The sequence below is a fragment of the Pterocles gutturalis genome, unplaced genomic scaffold (genome assembly GCF_000699245.1).
Source record: "Pterocles gutturalis isolate BGI_N339 unplaced genomic scaffold, ASM69924v1 scaffold34315, whole genome shotgun sequence".
Lineage (NCBI taxonomy): Eukaryota > Metazoa > Chordata > Aves > Pterocliformes > Pteroclidae > Pterocles > Pterocles gutturalis.
The window spans coordinates 1-21,852 of record NW_010146997.1 but is presented as its reverse complement, the minus strand read 5'-3'; the positions used below and the strand labels follow the sequence as shown (position 1 = coordinate 21,852).

General features: G+C 36.7%; 1 protein-coding gene across 1 annotated transcript; it reads right to left on the bottom strand.

The window, feature by feature from the left end:
* Positions 1 to 546: 546 nt before the first annotated feature.
* Positions 547 to 21,002, bottom strand: LOC104470847 (PHD finger protein 20-like protein 1). The gene is made up of 7 exons (XM_010085920.1): positions 20,920 to 21,002; positions 12,669 to 12,840; positions 12,429 to 12,513; positions 11,550 to 11,638; positions 5,195 to 5,402; positions 4,409 to 4,534; positions 547 to 635 (listed from the first exon to the last, which is right to left on the bottom strand). The coding sequence occupies exons 1-7, from the start codon at positions 21,000 to 21,002 to the stop codon at positions 547 to 549; spliced, it is 852 nt and encodes a 283-aa protein (XP_010084222.1).
* Positions 21,003 to 21,852: the final 850 nt, after the last annotated feature.

Here is a 21,852-nt window from a genome sequence, read left to right as displayed (position 1 = left end):
GGTTTAAAAAAAAATCAGATCCTTAACATTATTTAAAAGCTTCTTTTTTGTATTTTTTAAAATACACACCCTTGTAAAATGTATGGCTCATTGAGCAGTTCATAAAACACATACAAGCCTACAACACCAAATTTCTACAATATAAAAGAAACTTCTTCTTTTAAAAGAAGTTCTACTTGATGTCAAAAACCCTGTTTCAAACACAAATCAAATTTGTGTAAGGGCCTTTTCCTAAGCCAGTCATGGTCATGGTTCCAGTTATAAAACTGGACCCTGGGACACTGGTCTCCTCACATTTGTTGCATGGAGACGTCACTTTTCATTGTTTTCTGTCAGTTTTCTAACACAAAAGCTCATTACTGAAATTCAAGTAAACACTGTTTAAAAACAATTAAATTCCATACTCTGGCTCTGCCAGAAATGTAAACATAAGATCAATTTTCAGTTCCCTATTGTATCTGAAGGGGCAAATTTTAATGTTGTAGGTATTACATCTCCATGGCACACTCCAGTGGGAACCTTGCAAAAGAATCAAACTCTACCATTTCATACCTGCTCCAGGACTGGAGCTGTTTCTTTGTTGCCTTCCTTTTTTTCAGCACCATCGGCAACAACAGCTTTGGATGCCAATAAACCTTAGGAGAAAAATTGCAGAGATTTTTAGTTAGAAGTGGCTTGCAACAAGAATTCAGAGACGACAAGAAATATGAACTGCTTATATCTACAACATAATTCTCTCTGAAACAGCTCCACACAAAGCCAAACACTTCAAATTAGAAGAAATAAAAAGTTAAAGGACATTCCCATGACTGTGTCCTTTCACAAGAGGCACTTCTCTGGCACTTCCACTATGATAAAAAACAAATTGTCAACTGTAAAATAAAGCCTCACCATCCTTTTAAAACCCAAGCACTTGGGCTTTAAAACCAAGTCTATAACACTTAAATAATTTTGATTTCTCAAAATTTACTTACAAGCCTTTTCTCTCTCTCCCCTTTCCAGTTTTTAAGAAATTCCCATCAGAATTTGTATTACTACTTCTTAACTCTAACACATGCAAATCTTTCTTAGACAGAACAGAACAAGGGATTTAATTTCAAAATGAACATTCTTAGCAGTGGAGCTCCCAAATTACCTCAATAACAAGACAATATTGGGAGCAAATACATCAGAATATGTCACTTGATTCATGAATCCATATACAAGATCACTACTACTCCAAAAAAATCCATAAAAGACAAGGCAACATAAATGAGGAAGTTCTTTGTTAGCTAAACATATAGCAATAGCTTCAGTTCTGCTTCGCACAATAACTTCAGTTACCTAAGTATGCAGAGAAAGAAAAAGTTCTGCGCCATAAGACAAAGCAGAACTGATAAAAGCTGAAAAACACAAATCTGAATAAAAGTTACTATTATAACCCCTGAGAATGTCAATATTTTTAAGGACTTAAACTCTCCACCTCCAGTAACTCCAGCTGACAAATCCACAGGAAATTCCTATTGCATTCCATGAAAAATTAGATATGCTCAAAATTAAGTTACGGTGCACAATGCCCAAAGAATTATAAATTAGTGATGCCTGGGCTCTCAGGAAGCATTTAGGACATTAAAAAAAAAAAGCCAAAACACATGCACACAAAAAAAGTGTGGTATTTTGCTAGAGAGCTATCACATTTCAGCATTGCACAATAAATACTAGGTGCTTTTGTTCATTTATTCTTTATGTTAGATTAAATTATACTTTAGCTTAGTGCAAAGTAGTATATTTTAAATAAACTTTTTCAGAACACCACATCCATAACAAGAAGCGCAAACTAATCACTTTTACAGCTAAATAGCTTAACCAAAAAGAAGAAACTTCTTCAAACAAAAAACATCTCCACAAGCTACTACAACAGCAGGACTACAGGTTCATCATTCCCTGTCAGTAACAGCACATAACAAATAAAAAGCACGGGGTGGCATAGTGAACCAGAATTGTTCTGTTCTGCAAAAGGTGCAGATGTTATCTGTTCTTTTAGGTATCTACACTGCAGCAGGAGATGTGGAAGTAAATGTTCCAACAGAGGCAAAAATTAATACATGCCTAGCAGGAGACAACCTTCACCTTTGGGAAATGTAATTTCCCCCAGTGATGGAAGCAGAAAAAAAAGGAGCAAAGGAAGCAAAGAACACCAGATGCAGCTGTGGCCTTGTGGCAGACAAGGAGAACCTTCTGCAACCCATACCGGATGCTGAACTGAAATACAGAAAACCGTTCCCTTCAGACAGCCTCCTACAACCACATTTCCCCAATACAGTCATAAGACACCTGGTAAATGAACATTTTCCTAACAGCCACAACATTCTTTTGTAGCTATTCTGATGGGTACACCAGCGTGATTCCCAACCTTCCTTCAAACGTGAAACCTCATGCAAGAGACACAAACGACAACTTATAATTTTTCCAGCATAAGAAATAGCATGTAGCAGGAGAAAGTTTGATCATCAGCAGTTACATTTTCAAAATACGCCATTACATGCAACAAAAAACCTACTACAGCAAGAGCTGCAGAAGCGTGTTAATTTGAAAACAGTTATGCAAAGTAACTACCAGGCATGACAAGTTTCATCTTGTAATTAAAGGATTAATTTACTTTCACTGAATGGTAACATATTCTCTGCTAGTGAAATATGCCTTCAGGGAGAGAGGCAGACAGACACTGGGTATAGACTGATAAAGTCAATGGCTGCAACTTTATGTTTTCTGATTATTCAGTTCAGTCTATATGAGCCTGTCCAACTGCTATTACTCTCACAAAGCTACTTAGAAAAGGAGAAACTACCCATAAGCACAGAAAAATATAACTTCTAGCGCTACAGGTTTTTCTGCCGAATTTGGTATCTTCTGCTATTAACTACTATTGGAAAGAAATAACAGGGCTCTGTAAATATATATCACTAGTATATATCTTACACTTCTACTGTTCATGGCAGCAATTAAATTGGGACTTAACTGATGGTGTATGCAGTATGGGCAAAGGAAAGGAGAAATGAGGCTGATAAATCAGACATCTGTTAGCTAAACTCTGTACCAAATAAGAAGCCTACCAGGAAGGAAAATCCTGGAGGCAGAAGACGGGTTTTTCTAAAGACTGCTTCCTTCATATCATGTTCCATACTGGCCCATTTCATTTATTTTCTTCTTTACATTGAAGCACTGATTGAGAAACTGAAACAGAACCACACTCATAAGAAAACTGACTATACATCCTCCACTGCTAACCTACAAAAGATTGGATCAGCCACAAGAAGTCTGAAAAAAACTTCATCGTGCAGTTTAGTAGATCAGGTTATTTTTTCCTTATAGAAACTATTTGTTTTATATGGATGATCATACCCTATATTGAGCATAAAAACCAAACAAACCAAAAAAACCCTCTCATCCGTAGCACAGAAAAGCTTGCCAGACTTCACCCAAAATTATATTTACTAGAATAATGAGTGGAATGCATTTCTATCTCACTGTCTGTCCAAGGACCCCTCTACAAAGGAGGGGACTTCACAACTTTTTTTTCCACCCAGCTTTTGAAATGCACCTGATACTTCCCCAGCACAAGTACAAACATATTCCCTCATCCTAAATACTGACAAGATCAATACTGGCAACACGATTTGCTTATTGGGAGGCATGGGGGAGGAGGGATACAAATTGAAATAATTTTTTCACAGCTAAGTAAACTTCCTATTAAATTTTGGAACGAAATGCATTTTTCAACTTTTAAAAATTAGATAAATTGTCTGTTATTCTACTTCCTGCTGTATAACATGTATTCTACAGCTGTATACCTGATTTGCATTAAAACCTTTGAGTTATAAATGTAGGGAATGAATGCCTTAGACACTGAAAAAAACATTTCAGATCTTCATTGCTTTGATTTGTAGCTAGGCTTGTATATTTTCAAATGATATATTGTAAACTCTTTCAGCAACAGCTTTACTTTATGACAAGCTATGACAAAACATTCAGTTTTTCCCACAGCTAACAAAAGCTCTAATTTGCAGTGGTGGTATGTAACCCATGACCATGTTAAGAACTTGTGCAAACCCCAAAATTCACCTGATCATGGAGAACACTGTGTGGCTGGAGTTAAAACATACTCAAGAAATTCATCAGTTCAGGCTGGCTACCTTCCTAAAAAACTAAAAAGACCAGGTCAAGTCTAAGACCATTCGCTGAGTTTATGAACAAGGTAGATTTTATTACCATTTACAGATTCCTGTAAAATTCCAAACAAGTAAAAGACCGTAGTGAATATCTGCCTCATGAATGTGCTTTTAATCAATCTACTTTAGTACCTTATATGTAAGGATGTACACTTCACCACTTTAAAAAGGAAAAAGGTCAACAAAAAAAAGTATTTTACCAGTGATCTTGTTAAGACGAGCTCTCTTTGCCTGAAATGAGTTGCCTAGATTACTTTTCCTCTTGTGTGATAACGTGCTCTCTGCCTGCACAAAGGCCATCTTTGGAACATCCACTACAGGAAATCCTACTTTTAAAACAGAAGAGAAATCTAATAAACTCACATTTCGTAATATGCAACAACACCCAAAATACTTTTCAGATCCGCTATAAGAACACTGCTGTAAAAGAACTTTAAAATTCTGTTAAAAATGAAAACGACATATTCAGAAGATTTGGTATGAGACACTGAAGCATTAAATGCAGATTACCTCAAGAATTGTAATTTTTACTCAATATCACGAGAAATGCAATATGAAAGACTATAAAAATGAACTAATTCTTATCAACCCAGAAACAGTTTCAAACATCCCTGAATATGGATATAACATCCACGTTGGAATTTTTTTTTCTTACAACAGGATCAGGGATTATCTCACAGTTAACAGACAATGCAGGAAAATGAACCAAAGTGTACGATAAAGTAATTTAAAAAACCCCTATGTTCTGCTCTTGTTACAGCTACTTAGAAGTTCTGCACAAAGAGTAAATCCTGACTCAACTAGATTTACATGATAAAAATTGTTTCTCGACTGATTAATGTTATGCATCATAAGAGTCATCATTATAGCACGAGACATCTTCCTCTAGAAATACTAGTTATTACTTAATTGCAAAATCAACAACAGGAATTCCATTTCAACATTACAGAAAAATGTATTTTATCTTTTATAGAATTTGTTTTTACCAAATGTGTCACTAGATGTAGGCTCCTCTTCCTTTTTTTGGACTTCCTGCATGATTGTAGAGGTTGAGGTTTCTTCCTTTTTTGAAGGAACTTTTAGCCATTTTCTGTCCTCTTTATCTTTATTGCTGTTTGCGCTGGTTCTAGGTTTACTTCCTGCTTTGTTTTTGGCTGCTGCTGCAGCAGCAGCTTTGACCAAAGCTATCCAATCCTCCAAAAAGGAAAAAATGGTAAGTAAGTATTAAAAAGTGCTTGAGACTCAAACAGAAAATACTTATAAACCCAGTGAAACTTAATCTAGAAATGTTCAAGAGCAGTTGAATTTATTTTTATGGCTACTACTCGAAGAGTGGTAAAATGAGTTTCCCAAATTGCCTAAATAAACTTGAAGCATGATCAGTATGCCAAATGGGTAAAAAGCAAAAAGAAAAAAACCTTCAAAAAACCACTATGTATAGAATTCTGGCTGCACACATTCCTTGCTACCTATTTTTATGCGTCATAGCTTTAGAAACCCAGGAGCTCCCAAACCCAGAACACTGACTATTTTCTTATCATTCTCACTGTGAATTACACCAACTCCATTGTTGCTCAAATTTAACTATTATTCGAAACTACAATCAACTCAAAGCATGGTCCAGGCAGCTGCATGGTTGGGCAGAGTTCTTCCTGAATTCAATTGATAAAGCAGGGATAACTCTTGATATGTGTGTTTCTCAAGTAACTACAGATAGCACTCTTTTTGTATTACACATTACAAGTTACACTCAATAATCCCAATAAAGTGCTCTAAATATGACTGAATTTCACAATCCGCATTTAAGGTAAGAAAAGCGCCATTTTGGACAATGGCTTATTTGACAGAACATACAGCCCAAATTAATCTACTTTTTGCCATGTGGATGAAGCCTAGCCACCCTATAAGCAAACAGAGAGAACTAAATACTTCCAAGACTGAGCCAAGCTCTTTCCACTAGTTTGGAGTGATCAGACTCCTGCCTCCTGTCTCCCAAGTGCCAGGGATCAATCGGTTTGCAAAAATTTTAACATGATCCTCTTTATTCAAGTACTTTTTCAAATTTTCTGTAACATCAAGTTGCAGAATTTTTCCATAAAGAAGTTGTATGCAACATAAAACCAATAGCAATGTTCACCCTGCACCAGTAAGAATTAAGCATCTGTGTGTTTTGAACAATAATTAACTTACTACATGGCAATTTGGCTACAAGAGTATTTGCAGCTTTGTACCACCACATATAAAAAAGGTACGATAAAGACTATTTTGTGTGGTTTCACATGATTGCTCTACAAATAGTAAATTTCCACCCTTCTTCCTCCCCCATATGTAGACAGATCATTTTCTTTTATTCTGGACTGTTTCCTTGTTATGTTATCATACAAGGTACCTAAAGTATCTTGATTTTATAAATCTTGTTTCAATGCAGCTTTTTCCCACTCATAAAGTATTATAAACCTTTCAAATTTCTCCTCTACTCAGGGTTTCTTTGCCTTCTTTGACGTATGAGAAAAGCATAACACAAAATACCAAGCATTACTTTTCCTTATATTATGCTTTTCCTTTTCCATGGTTCAATACTTTCAAATCACTGCTTTACTTAGGTTACGCTTCTACTTTGCATTAAGTTATGTACTTAGAAACACCAACAGGTCTGATTCCTCTAAGATAATGTGTTCCGTGTCCAAACTGTCAATGCAAAATGCATACACTCAGTCTAACTAGCAGCAGCAGCAAAGTTTGCAAGCGCTTTGGCAATGCTTACACAAGAGGCAACTACCAAGGCCATTTGGTGACATGCCAGCCACAAAGAGCGTGTCTAACTGCCAGCTGCATAGTCAATCAAAAACACACATACCTCTCTTTTGGCCAGCCAAAACGAGCACACACATTAGCTCCAGTCCATCCAGAGCCTGGCCCATCCAGCAGGACAAAAAAAGGACTGAGCTATTTGTGATGGTGAGGAGTTAGGAGACCTGAGAGCAGAAGTCTTACACTGTACCCTGGCCAAGGGATGAAGAGGATCAGTAACATGGCTGGAGCTTGGATCTTATGATAAAAGTGGGAAGCAAAAGAAGCACAGCCTGGATCAAAGCAGTTTCTAAAGAGCATTTGAATTTTCAGTCAAGCTAAGCACCCTGCGATCAGAAGCTTTCCGAAGATACCAAGCTGCAAGGACCACACTGAACTAAGTATCCTGTTTTAACGGTAGATGTTCTGGTGCAAGATTAAGAGTTTTTTTGTTTGCACACTTTCCTTAAGACATGGTGCTTACAAAGGGTAGCAGGACATACATAACAATGAAGCAAACAAAAGTCAAACATTCAGAAGCCAGAGCAGAGAGACATTAATTATGGTGACAGTTATACTTTTTTTTCCTAGATTAACATGTAAACTTAAACTCAGTGAAGCGGAGTGGACGAGATTATATCAACAACTCCCTTCCAACCTCAACAATTTTGTGATTCTGAATTGGTCAGAAACTCTGTAGATCCATTTTTATTTTGACTCTGGAGTAAACACATAGGCACTAAAGTGACACAGGCAATTCCGGGTTTTTAACCTTGAACTCCTGCTGAGCGACCGCTCAGCTGCACAGCTCCAGACCTGAGAACTATTTAGCACCTAAGATGCTAAGGTGACTATATTTCTTCTGAAGAGCACAGGAACTCCTCCTTCAAAAAGATGCATTTTTGCCTTTTTTAGAATTTTGAAAAAAATAACAAAAAATGGAAGAACAACAGCAGGAGTCTAAAGCACAATGAATTCTGAAACCTGTCTCAGCACTGTTGTCACATATCTGCTCTGTCAATCATAATCAGGACACTAAGTACTATAGATATCACAGAAACTAGTTGCAAGTCTTTAATCGGAGGACTTTTCCCCATTCAATAGACACAAAGCCAAGGGCTCAAATAAGAAAACATTACAAATTAATAAAGTAAAAGCAAAATCCTCCTAAGAGAAGTTTTCCTTACTTCTCTCTTGTGTCCTGACATTGTCCCTCTATTGGCTGTGGTTTTGTAACTCTGCACTAGTTATTCTGCACCATCCAACCTGATTTCCCACTTCCAACAGCATCCCACCCCAGTGAAAGCTTCTCATTTACATACATAACTCTAAAAAAAAAAAAGTGTATTTCTTTTTTTTATTCTTACTAAAATTCATCTTTCAAGCAAGCTGAGAAAATTGACAGGAGAGAAGTAATGGGACACTGTAATTAGAAGACAAAACATTACTTATCACTACTGAGGAAAACTGTCATTATCCTAATCACATTCACTAAAAGCACAGGAAACTGCACGATCAAGAAATACATTAGTAGAAACTATCCAACAGCCTCACACATCAATTGGCTAAAACACTTATAGTTTAAAATATTCCTTTGCATAACCTTAAATCTGCAACAGTGGGAAGGCAAAACCAGAATCATTTCTAAAATCCAAGTCTTGTGCCAATAGCAGAATTCCCACATACACCGTTCTCCTTTCACCTGCCTACAGTCACCACCTTTTTTGCTGCTCTACAGTACTAAAGATTCAGCTGTTTTTTCCTCTCCTGACACATCACAACTCACAACTCCCACACATTCATACACACACATATATAAAACATCAATCTATTTACCGGCTGATTACACATCAAACCTGGATTCCTTACCCTCACCTTTCAGTTCTAAAGAGTCTGCCCCACCTACACCTTGGCTCACATTGTCTCCTGTCACATCTTCTTTTTAACTCTGTCCCAGTCACAAATCCATGTGTTTCCCTCAGCTTCCTCTTCCTGTGTACCAAGTCCCCTCCCTCTCCTTCAAAACCCTCCTCAAAACTCACTTCTTTTGGTTCGATTTCCGTCACTAATCTCAGCTCCGGCGCTATCTGCTCCCTCTCGCGCGCCTAATTACATCGAAGATAAAACAAAAAACATGAAACAGAAAAAGTAAGTTATCCGAATACTTCATATTTGCTCTCACAAGGGCAGTCTTAATATCCCCATCTTTTTTAATTTTCTCTCTGTACTACATCAGCCACATTTCTGTGTGATTTCAACTAATTTGCACTTATCTGCAGAGCAACCTAACCTATAGTCTCATTGCATTGAACCGCATAAATATTTTACACTCTTTAAAAATTTCGCCTTTCCACCCTCACAATCTTATTAAAACACACTTCTGCTGCAACTCTAAAATAGAGTTTGAGCATTACAGTGTTTACAATCTCTTCCTTTAAGGCACACTAAGCTCAAATCTAAGAATTAACTGGTCCATATCCCTCTTTCTCCATGCTTAGCACAAACCTTCCAAACAGATCTTGCATTTGTTAAATTTGCTAATGCACTAGAACTTGAAATATCTTAAGCTTACACTCATCTCTTCAAATGCATTTTTTCTTTGGAAACAGACAAAAAACAAGACATAAGTTTAAATTAAGCATGAAGTGTTGGATCTGCCAACTCCACTATTTTTTCAAATCAAGTTATACTGTTGGCTTTTTTTTTAAGCTTTACATAATTTTTAGTAAATGTCGTCTTATAAAATAAATAATGCAAAAAAGCAAACTCAAATCCATTTGAGTTCCAGGCTTGGACAAAGCTTGGTTTCAGAAAACTGATTTTCAAACCAAGCCCTAGATCACATTTTTATTCTTAAGTATCACTAAAATATTTTTAAAACCAAATATTCTACCATAGCCTAATGACGTCGATGTTGCAGAAAAAAAAGCATCTTTGCCTTTGAAAGCTACAGAACTTCATGCCTAGCTCTAATTTTGGAAAATTAAATGCTAAGACTAGTATCAATTAACATTATAGAAAGCACAACTGCTCTCGCTCTTGCTGCAAGACAACTTAAAAATTCTAAATCCACCTCAGTAAGTGTAAATTTCGCCCCCTTATTCTTTCTCAAGACTTCATTCAGTCCGTGAGATGCATGAGACTGACACTAGCAACTCTCAACTAGTGAGAAAAATTAGAAGTAATAGATGAGCTGGACTGCCACCAAGCATGTCTGGACATATGGTTGCTAAGAAATTTTTTTTTTTTCTTTAAAGCTGACAATGCCTGTGGCCTAAGAATAGTATCTCAAGATTAGACAAAACACAGCTCCCTAGAAAAAGCACAGGACAGAGTAAGGGACTTCTTCACATTTCAGTTCAGTCATAACCACCCATTTTTTCTCTTTATGAATTAAAATGAAATACCCTAGCTTCCTAACTTACTGTCATACTTAAAATATTGTTTGAAATATTATATACTGGCTCAATATTTATTGTAAGACTGCAGCAAGAAGTCAGTGTTAGTGTGACTATGGATTTCAGTTTAATCTCTTTAAAAAAACCCATAGTTTAAACGGTGTAGTGTTTGTTTCCTGCACAAAGTCCCAGCGTTCCTTGCACAGACAATTAACGCCAGTATACAGCTACCTGTAACCTGGAGGCCAGGATATAGAAATGTTTTCAAATCAATTTGTTTATCCATCTGCCCTTGTCACAACAGGGATGGTTACAACAGTAATTTGGAAATACCTAAATTTTGTTTGCCAAGTTAGGAGTATTCTAAAGAAAATTGTGAGCAAATGAGAACAGCTTTTTCACATTTCTTATCTCCGAGTCTCAAATAATTTCATTAGAGTAAATTCTCATTAACTGTGAGAATACAGTTACCATGCAAGATAAATGCAATGGCATTTCCACTGAAAGCACGTAACAGTTCTCAATGTTGCTTTTCTTTTGCAACTAAAGATAGGCCAATTGACTAAATCACATCCTCTACTTCACAGCCTCCCTCAACTTCTACCCAGCTTCTCTTCTTTAACAGTAACTGGACACTATCGGAGATAAAGAAATATTTATCTGTCTGAATCCTCACAAGTTCTGATACAAGGGAGAAAATTCCCACAGAACAGTCATGTTAATGAGAACGTGTGGGCAAAAGCTACCACGGTAGCAAACAAAAGAGATGAGGTGGGGGGGAGAAAATCAGTAGCACAGACTACTGACAAGCTAAAGCTTTTTCCTGAAAGGACACCAGAAGAAATAGTCTCTGGGTGTCCCAGTTTTGTGAACGCTGCAAGACAAAACTCTGGGAGCAGATTAGTCGGCAATGGAGTGTACAGCAGCTAGACATTCCAGACCGAGGCGAGACTACTTGAGCAGCACACTCTAAGGCATCATCCATAAAACTGGTGAAGCAAGGCAACTTAAAGAATGGCTATGAAAATATAGCCCTCTCAGAATAAAGACTGTAATCTAAAACTAGTTGTGCTAGATGACATTTTTAATAGCTCAAAATATTTAAAAAAAAACTATATAAAACCTAACAAAGGGATACCTGCAGTATTCTTACCTGCCCTTTTGCATCCTCTGGCATAGATTTTATATGCATCCTCTTAAGACATCGAATAACACCATCATAGAACTGTACTGTGAACGTTCCTAGAAGAGGATTGATGTAACCACTATAAGTAGTTAAACAAACACACCTTGTTATTATGAAAGCTTTAGCAAAATGTTTTGTAGACTGTACGAACAAAGTAAGCAGGTGTTCCTTACAGTCAGGATCAAGAATTTTAAGAAAAATAAATCACAGCCTCAATGAAACACTGCTTTTATACTGCTGCTCTTTGTCCACTTGGACAATTTCAAGCATGTTTAAGCTACCCTGTCACTTTTGCTTATAACTCATCGAAAGATTAAAGTAATACTTAAGTTGCGACAACAGGGAACCAATTCAACTCACAATCAAATCCTTGTTCGCTTTAAACTACAGTAAAACCTTCAACTTCTACTTCTGTTCATTACAAATATCACCCCATTGTGATGCATTGCAACCAAGTTGTTCCTTTATTTCCCCATCTCCATTGTTTTTCTTCAATAAACAGAACTTTAAAGAAACCTACTACTCCTAAAACAATTACAAAAATTTAAATGTATCATTAGCCCAAATCAATAATAGTACAAAATATTCATAACACTGCGCACAGGATACTCTTCTCATCACTGAGGAAACATTAAGCATTTTGTCTTCCAGGAGAAATACCACTTGTCTAATTTCACACAGATAAAAGATGAACCTCTTACTAAATTTGATAGAACAGAAACATTTTCACTTAATATTGAGGAAGTAAGGAAAACATTATTTGCATGTCAATTATTTAAGCAGACTACAGCTACAGCATAGCATATGCAAACAGTCCTAACCAACGGACCATACATGAATACATACCCTCTTTATTAATTGCCTCAATCTTTGCAGGGTAATATCGACAGTCTGTCCAACGAGCTAGGACTTCTTCTCCAGGTTTAAAATCCTATTTTATACAAATTTAGTCATTATTATTTTAATCATTTAGATTTTTTCCTAAAAAGAATTAAATATTGCGTGCTAGAGAGATTTCACATAGGAAAACAAGTAGGACAGTTTACAAAAAAAAAAAGTCAAAGACCAAATAAACATGCCACTTACAACAAACTCTTCGTCATCTTTCAGCCCTTCTTTCCTTAATGCTGGTCGCTCCAAGGGTCGCAACCTATTGCTGTCCCAGTAAATCCACTCATCGTAGCGATGACTCCAACGTTCAAAATGGACCAACATCTTCCCCTCTTCATAATCTATCTTCTCAATACGAGATGGATACCTTGAATGACAAACACAAACTCATCAATTACAAAGCCTTTTCCAGGGTTTTTATTTTTTTTTGCATACAACAGTGCTTACATGACCATTCAGAAAGCTATCCTAACATCTTGTACTGAGAAATCTCCAAGTCTGAAAAAGATTAAGTTACTAAACTGATAGTAGGATAACATTTAGTTTAAGAGTTATCTATACACATCAGTGTTATGTCATCAGCTTCATCCTAGTCAGATGATTATACACAAATGTAAACCTCAAACTCCCAGGCCAAGACTGCCTGAAACTGGCATTAGAACTTTGTGCTTATCAGTTTTAAAACTTGTGTTTGTTTAAAGCAAAGTCCTGTAAGAGTTTTTGTTTGCTTGGGGATTAGAAGGATATAAAAGTTTCAGGAGTACATTCATTACTTTTATCATATGACATGTTTCAAACTATACCATTGATGCCAGACAAATCTGAGCAACTGATCAAATACAGAAGTCAACAGAACTCAATCTAAGCCATTTATTAATTTATAGATTAGCCTCAATCTAAGCCATTTATTAATTTATAGATTAGCTCCCCTGAATTCATCACCATTTAATTTGACTCATAGTAACTGTCTTTAGCAGTCATCTCTGTAACTCCACAAGCACTAAAATAAATGTCAGTATTAATTAGCACGAGGATTTTACTCTCAGTAAACATTGGATGTGCTCAGTAGAACTAAATAGGATTGAGCTGCAACCAGATCAAACCTTGGGCATCTAATTTTGCATGTGGCACAGATGCAGTTCAGGAACCCTAAAGCTTGAGATTACATCTGCAGCAAAAAAAGGCAAATTTCTCTCATGTCAGCAATTATTATTCAGTCTTACTATTTCTGTTTCACTGAAGTGATGTATTTCACAAAATTATAGTAGGGAAGCAAGGCACAAACTGGTTTTGTCACACTACTTCCTTTCGCAAAATAATTAGATCCCATGACTTCTTACTGCAAATTCCATCAGCTAGAAACGCAACTGACATATAGAGAAACCCTCTCAACATTTTCAGTGTTGAATACTTTCTCTCACAAATACTGCCAGTGCCGATAAAGGAGTCTCTAATGCTATGTTCTGGTTAAAATATAAGTTCTCAGGAATTACAAGGCTTTCCTTATTTCCTGGTGACTAGAACAGGGCAATAAAACAAAAGGTGTCAATCTCAATTTGCTCCTTCATTTCTCCAGTCCTACTACTACAGCTGCAGCGGTTCATACAGCTTCCCAACATCTAGCTATCTCAGAAGTTGCTGAATGAGAAAAACTCCCTCTAATTTTCCAGGTTACTACTGCAACTACTTCAGCCACATTTCACCCTCACATCAGAATGCACAGACGGTCCAACTTCTCGTTGCATTTCCCTCATCTGTACATTTCAGAAATGCGAAATATTTTCATAGCCATTCTTTAAGTTCTCAACTTCTTCCCACTGAACTTTTAAAAAACAAACAAACACGCCATTTCTTAGTCTCAAAGTGCAGACTTTCATTTGCCACCCTACTAACAAAATCTTTTTCAAGATAGAAGAACTCCATGGGATTTCTTTCAGAGGAGCAACAACATCAACCCCATTTCCCTTTTCAAGCAGACTAGCAACAATAATGCAACAAGAACAGTGAAGCTGGTGATATATTGCACCAAAACAGGAAGTAAAACTCGGGTCAAAATCTGAGTCCCAACATCAGCATTCTGGTTTAACTTTGAACAAGGCTTCAAGAGAGTAAGTCAGCGAAGAGTTGGTTTTCCTAAGCCCTGCCTCTGATGCTGCTTTCTTCCGAAGTCCACATGTTGCTACATTTAGGAATTTTATTATAAAATTTCTTACTATTTTTTTCATCTTCCCCAGTGTTCCCATTTCAGACTTCCTATAACTAGACATCAAGTGTCAGAATAAGCTGGAAGAGTAGCAAATAAGAGGAAAAAGTTATCGTTACTCATACATTTGCTGTAGTAAGTGCTACCTAAAAGAGTTCTGAAGAGAAGAAAAGGATGACACAGAAAGCATTTAACAGAGGGAAGAAAGGAAAAACACCAGAAAAGAAAGAGGACAGGAAGTTCACTTTGCAGCAATAAAAAATGAGAGCTTGTGCACAAGCACTAAAGCAGTAGTAGTGAAATGGAAGACAAGAACTATCTCACTACAGTTGGAAATTTCAAGTTCATCACATGCCAGCCAGGTAGTGACGCAAAACTACGGTTATTTTACAAAATTCAGGGGCCATCAGCCAAAAGACAGAATTCTCCTTTTCCTATGCATCTACAAGACAAATACTCTGTTCCCATTACAGTGCTAGTCTATAGCGGTTCCCTTGCTACATTTTTATTGTTAAGGCTGTGGATTTCACTGGTCATCATCAGCAAAATCATCATTCTAAGCACTGTGTGTAGAAGACAACAGAAGGGACAAACTGGCAAAATATGGTACATGGTCCCGGAAAAAGTGAATAAGAGGAAGAAGTAAAATACTGAGTATAGTTTAGAGACAAATAGATAATAATGAAGATAGTTCTAAGGGAAGTTCAGCAAACCAAGAATCAAGACGTAACAAAGAGCAAAGCCAGCATCAGTTAATAAAAGAAGATACGCAAAATATGAAGTCTCATTAGGAATCACTCAACAAAGGAAATGCACCACCAGGTTTTTAATGGTTAATTTCTCTCCGATAATTACAATTTCTGCTATCCAAGTGTTTTTAAAATGTCATTAACAGCTCTGAATCAAAGACTATGATATTGGTTTTGCCCATGTAAATCTTATAATAATCTTATCATCACATAATGGCTTTATTCCAGTAATTTATGTTAAGACAGTGGTTGCAAGATGAATAGGGCCAAAACCTGCATTCAACTCCGATCCTCAGAGATGGAAGATTTAGCAAATCTCTGAACCACCAAAGCTATACAAGATTGGTTATTAGGCAACCCAAAAATAACTTTGCATGGATTTAGCAACAAGCTATTACCCTCAATATTCACTAAATTTAGCCACACAATGTGCCACAAATATGTATAAACAGTAATATTTCACAATACTGATCCCACAGTCGCAAAGACCAGAGCATATGTATTGCAGAATTCACTATTGCAAATTTTACACAGAAACATTTTTCTGGCATTACAGCTTTTGTAATTTTACTGAAAATAATCAATTTCATAAATTGCAAAATTATACAAGTATTACAAAGGCAAGTATGCATTTCCTGCTAAAAAAAAATAAAATGGCGACACATTTTTTAACCCACCTTTTTAAGGAATTCTAGGAACAATGCATACAGGAAAGTTTTTACTAGGGCTAAGAAGAATGTTTATATTTATTCTGTAGAAAGAAGATTAGTATGATGGTCACATCTCATATGAAAAATTTTAGGTAGAAGTTCCTTCCATCACAAAGCTACTACAGAGAACACAAACATCACTCTTCACAGTACCGAAGCGTAATAATGTCTAAGGCCCAAACAACCTTCCAGTCAGGTTAATTCTCCCCATTTGCCCCCACCAAGTACTCCACACTAAGGGATCAAAATGAATTTGGTATAAAGATTTACCAACATTTGTTCAGCACAAATCAGAAAAATACACTCTAAAAAAGTGAGGAAATGTCTTTACTTTTCATAGGGGAAAAAAACCAAAACAGACCACCACACTCCAGTTCAATAATGAAAATGTGCTTTTTGTGGGAAGAAACAATAACCTGCAAGTTTTGGGTGCAGTTTTTTAATAGCATCCTGGAAATACTATTTAATAGTCCCAAATGAAGTCTCATCCAAATTTCAGGAGTTTTTGTTCTTGTTTTTTTAAAAAGAGAACAGGAAAACTATTGTTAGCTGATGGTATCTGCCCTATTTACATATTACCTGCTCTCTGTTCTCAGGTTCCAGGGATTCCAACCCATAAGAATTAAGCAACATTTTTGTAAAGCCGTGAAATTTAATATGGCTTATAAAATTCACACTATGAAGCACCAGTCAGACAACAATAATACTCCAACGTTCATATAGGAAAAATTAATGGGAAACTTCCAGTTTTCATTTCTTGACAGTGTAAAAAAAAAAAACAAAAACCACCAAACAACATTTTCTCCAATGCAGTCAACACATATTAATGGCCAGACGGACAATATTTTTCATTTTTACATCTTCACCTCCCCTTTGACCCTTCAAAAGTGACCAAAAGGTGGTGAATTGCCCTGTGAGATGGGACAACAGTTATTTCAAACTGGAAAAAAAAGGATGCAAAAACATTAGTAAATTTGCCCAAGTTTGCACCTACAAAGTCTAGAAACAGACACATACTTCCTGCCTTCAAAATAATGCTATAAAAAGTATTTCATTCTACCTCACAGAGGATATAAAACCAAATACCCTTCATTCTGACTTCTCCACTAATCTCTGATATCTGCAAAATCTGCAAACACCTATTTCTAACTTCCCACTTTTATTTCATGTATTGTATTGTATGAATACAATGCAGTCTTCACAGCCCTTTCAGACACCTGGATGTTGGGCAACCCAGTCAACTGAAATCCAAAGCAAGGACTTCACAAAATAAGATTTCACAAAGTCTTACAAGGAAAAAGCTTCCTCCATACTGAAAAATAAATCCATCCAGATAATCAAATACACCAAATCAAAGTGCTGTTGTTCTGACAACTAACCTATTTCAGTGAGATGTTACTATTCCAGAACTGCAACAAGGGCCATGTAGTTGTACTTTCATCATTATCTAACCTATAGTTTAGATCAAGCAGATTAATAAAGATCACGGTCCTAGAAAAAAAAAAAGGGCGTTTTTTTCCAAAGCATATCTGACACCTACGAGACAATAAGCAGAAAGCTAGAGACAGAAAACTCACAAGAAAACAGAAAAAAAAGGAAAAGATGCATTTTTAAATATATCAGCTTTGCAGGGACTGTGTCCTACTTGTGGGATTTAACAGCTTAAGAACCAGTCTTACACATGGGCACATTCTTGTAGATATGTGCAGTTTTCCTGTTGTTTCATTTTCAATACATGTACCAGTTTTTGTAGGAGATCATGGAATAATTCAAGTTGGAAGGGACCTCAGAAAGCCTCTAGTCCAACTTCCTACTCAAAGCAAGGTCAGCTATGGGATCAGAACAGGTTTTCCAGAGCTTTATCCAGCCCAGTCTTGAAAACCTCCAATACTGCAGACTCCACAAACTCTTTAGGCAACCTGATCTTGACTGAGCTTAACTGTCCCATGAGGAAAAAGATTATCCTTGTACCTAGCCTGATGCTCTCATTTCAACTCGTACCTGTTGTCTCTTGTCTTCCAGCCATGCGCTGTGGAGAGCTTGGCTAAGTCTTCTTGGTGACATCCCTATAGGTACTGGAACGCTGCAAGTGGGTCTCCTGAAGCCTTCTCCAAGCTAAACAAGTCCAGTTTCCTCCCCCTCTCTTGGGTGGTGGTCGCACACTCCAAACTCTGATCATCTCATACATATTTAATAATTTCCTAGTATCAGTCAATCCCATCTCATTTACTATCTGCTGACAGATGATCACATTGATTTTGATCAGAGCTGCATTTCATAGTTTGCTTTAGTGAAGTTAAACTTCACAAGTGGTACAAATTCATTATGGAAGATGACCTCCCCTGCAACAGTACACTGTTCTTCACTTGATAAAGAAACAATTACAGTTACCTCCACAACAAAGCAAAAATAAACACGCTCATTGACAGCTTGTCTTTGCTGACCACATGCCAAGTGATACCGGTGACCCAAACACTGTCTTCAAAAACTTCCTCATTCAGAAGTACAGGGGTTTTTAAGCAATAAAAGTCAAGGTACACAATACCCTCTCCAAAGTTTACAGAATTCCAACAGAACACCAGATTCCATGAGATTAATTTCAGCAATCACTACACAGATGAAAATTTAAGACCTGCAGAAGTGCCTCAGAAAGCAAAAGCATACAGAACAACTTTACTATATTCGTCCATCCTCTAGAAGCCTTTCTTGATTAATATTTTAACTGGTCATGAACACTGCGTCTTTAAATGACAGCAGGTTTTTCAGAAAAATGGAGAAAAAAATTAAAACCCTTTCAAAGGCTATTTTTCAGCAAGTGTTCTCAATTTGTTACTTACAGAAAGACTGAGCTAAGCAATACTACTACTCTTCAATTTTGGTTTTCTTAAAAAAATATAAAGAGATTTCATGTAAGCTCAACAACTTTATTTTCTTTGAAGTAAGTTCTATTTCTGTGTGCAGATGAGGAGAATACATACAACTTATATAAAGAAAGAATTTAAAAAACATCCACCACCCCCTTATGCAAGAGAAAGCTGAAGAAAAAAAAAGTCACATGGACTCATGGACTATCACTCCAGCCCATGTAACCCTAATAATAACATAACAGTAGGCTTTCTCTAATAAGCTCTTTGGTAATGTGCATGAATATTATTTCGTTTGAAAGAGTCCTCTTTTCAGTGTTGCTGTAACTGCAAAATTTTAAAATTTTAATATTAACTTTCTGCTCCTGTATACAGCACCACAGAAGTTTACATGCACATAAACTTGACCTGTTCACGTGCATGCTGGTCCAGATGATAAATCAATTCCTAGAAAGTTCAGGATAAGTTCTATTCTGCCCAAAAATACTAAGTCAGCTGCAAAGCTTGCGACAGGGCCCATGCCTGACAAGGCCAAACCTAGAGAAGTACTCCAGAACTGACATGCAACTCTCCCCTGTGAAAATTCTGGGCAGATCTGATACAAACTATATACTGGATATTCAGTGATCTTTTTATGATACAATGAAGCTGAAGCTATTTTTACATATTAACTTTTGTTATCTAGTTACATCAACCAATTATCTCTAGTCACAGGAGATGCTATAAAAAGTTCTATTAAAATTATTTTTATATCACTATTCAGACAGTTTCATGATCTTAGTATCCAGTTGTAGAACCAGCATGTTGAAAACCCACTCTACAGCAACAGGTAAGAACAAGGACTGTTCTGTTAAATTGTATTTTCCTTTAGAAAGAGTTTATTAAAACAAATACTTTTGCTATAATTAAAATCAAAGCTCTACAGACAAAAAGTTTAACCCAACTTCTTATACAGAGCATGTAACTACTGAAGTAAACATATAGATACTACAGACGTCTCTATCACTTAACCTGGAGTTAGCAGGATCAGATATTTACATGAACGTGCTTTGTCCTCCAGGAATGCAACAGAAAAGCAGGTACAGACCTCTACGTTTCCTAGCCCTAATTAATAAGAGAGCAGCTAAGAAAAAACTTCTGGGTAGAATTATCATTAGAATTATTATTATTATGTCATCTACTTTAACAAAACCAGGGTTTTTTCAAACTGAAATAGCACAGCCAGCATACATGACAAAATTAGTCCAAGTGCCTTAATAAAATTTTGACTAACAATTTATTTCAAAGGAACAACTCCTTTCATAATATACATGCTGAGTAGCATGGTCCTTGCGCCTGCAAGTTTCCATTTTATAGTCTTGCCTCTTACTCAGGATATGACTGGGTGATGCAGTCACAGTTTTAAGCACTTCATTCCTCCAACTGTTTGATACAAATGCAATTGTACTCACCTATTCCATGAACTCCGATTAAGGACATTTTCTTTTTTAAAATCACTTTTGTGAACCTTCATATACCTATGAAGTATGATAACTGAATACAAAACAAACTTGCATGCATGCCTTCAAACTAAAACAAAAGAAGTCTTTAGTCAAGAAGTTTGCCACATTAACACACTGATCATCCCGTCAGTGACACTGCATTCCACACTACTCTGGAAACGCTCTTTGCTTACTACAGCTGCACAAGCAACTAAAAGCAAACAAACGAAAACCTGCAGAAGTTTAGTTTGATTTCCGAAGAGAGGATATTTTCCCAAAAGTTAGTAGTTTTAACAGACTTATTATGTGGAAATTTATGAAGTTCACATGTAAAAGAGTCAATAAATAGGCACATTAGGTTTTACAATTAAATGTCAAGACACATTATATACACAAAGTAATTATGCTCTTAGCAAATACTGCACAATGTCTTCCCTACCATTTTTGTAAATAGTCCAGTGCCTCCAAACGAGCACCAATCTCAAACGTGATTCCAGGACGATTTGGAGGCTTTTTACTCATCTTGATATTTTCTTTTTTCACTACCTTTGAAGAAAATAAAAAAAAGTCATATTAAAACACATAATCTTGTCCAAAACGCGTCACTGACAGCAAATGTGGAGGGTGATGACAGAGGATGGAAAAAGATGTGAAATTTCTACTCTGACTTTCCATTAACTGCTTAGTTTTCAGAAGTATAGTCAAGGCTCAAAAAAGGCTTCACATAAAATCCACTTTTTTTTTCAGATTTCTTTTCCTCACAAAAAATAACAGGTATGCTCAACCTTCAGGTAAAACAAAACAAAACAAAACAAAAAAAAAAACACCAAACAAAACACCAACTGGTGCTCATGTCTGAAACTGTACTATACTCTAACTCCTTGACATCCTTTTAGACTGCAATTTTTAGAGTCACCTAGAGTCTATGTGTGTTCTCTCCTCTGCCATGGAAAAAGTCAAAACCAAGAAAAATGTAACTTACCAAGAACAGAAATGTAACGATAAACACGGCCCAAAGGACAAGTACAATGAAATTAACAAAACCAAAAAGAAACGAACAAAAAAGCCACCTTCATCCTTTCTAATGCACTTCCAAGACTCATTCACAGCACTAAGTTTCATTCACACGTGCCTTTTAACTTCTTTCGGTACTTCAGTCACTACTATTAAAAATACACTTCAGCTATCGCTCTTACTGTCACTTTCCGACATACCACCTCGCTGCTCGCGAAGCACAGAGGGGCTTGCCGCCGGGGCTGCAGGCGGCCGCTGCACCCCCACCGCAGAGCCAAGGTGCCAGGCTGCGGGGCCAGACCCTCCTCGGTCCGGACCGCGAGCGGCACGGCAGCCAGAGCCCAGTTTCTCAGCAGGG

Bases quoted from the DNA above. Each gene is read 5' to 3' on its own strand.
- LOC104470847 (XM_010085920.1), bottom strand. From the start codon at position 21,002: ATGAGTAAAAAGCCTCCAAATCGTCCTGGAATCACGTTTGAGATTGGT. The intron at 12,841-20,919 runs GTAGGGAAGACA...TTGTCATTCAAG, and splicing joins CTGGACTATTTACAAAAATG to GTATCCATCTCGTATTGAGA. The intron at 11,639-12,428 runs GTATGTATTCAT...ATCCTCTTCTAG, and splicing joins TGAGGCAATTAATAAAGAGG to GAACGTTCACAGTACAGTTC.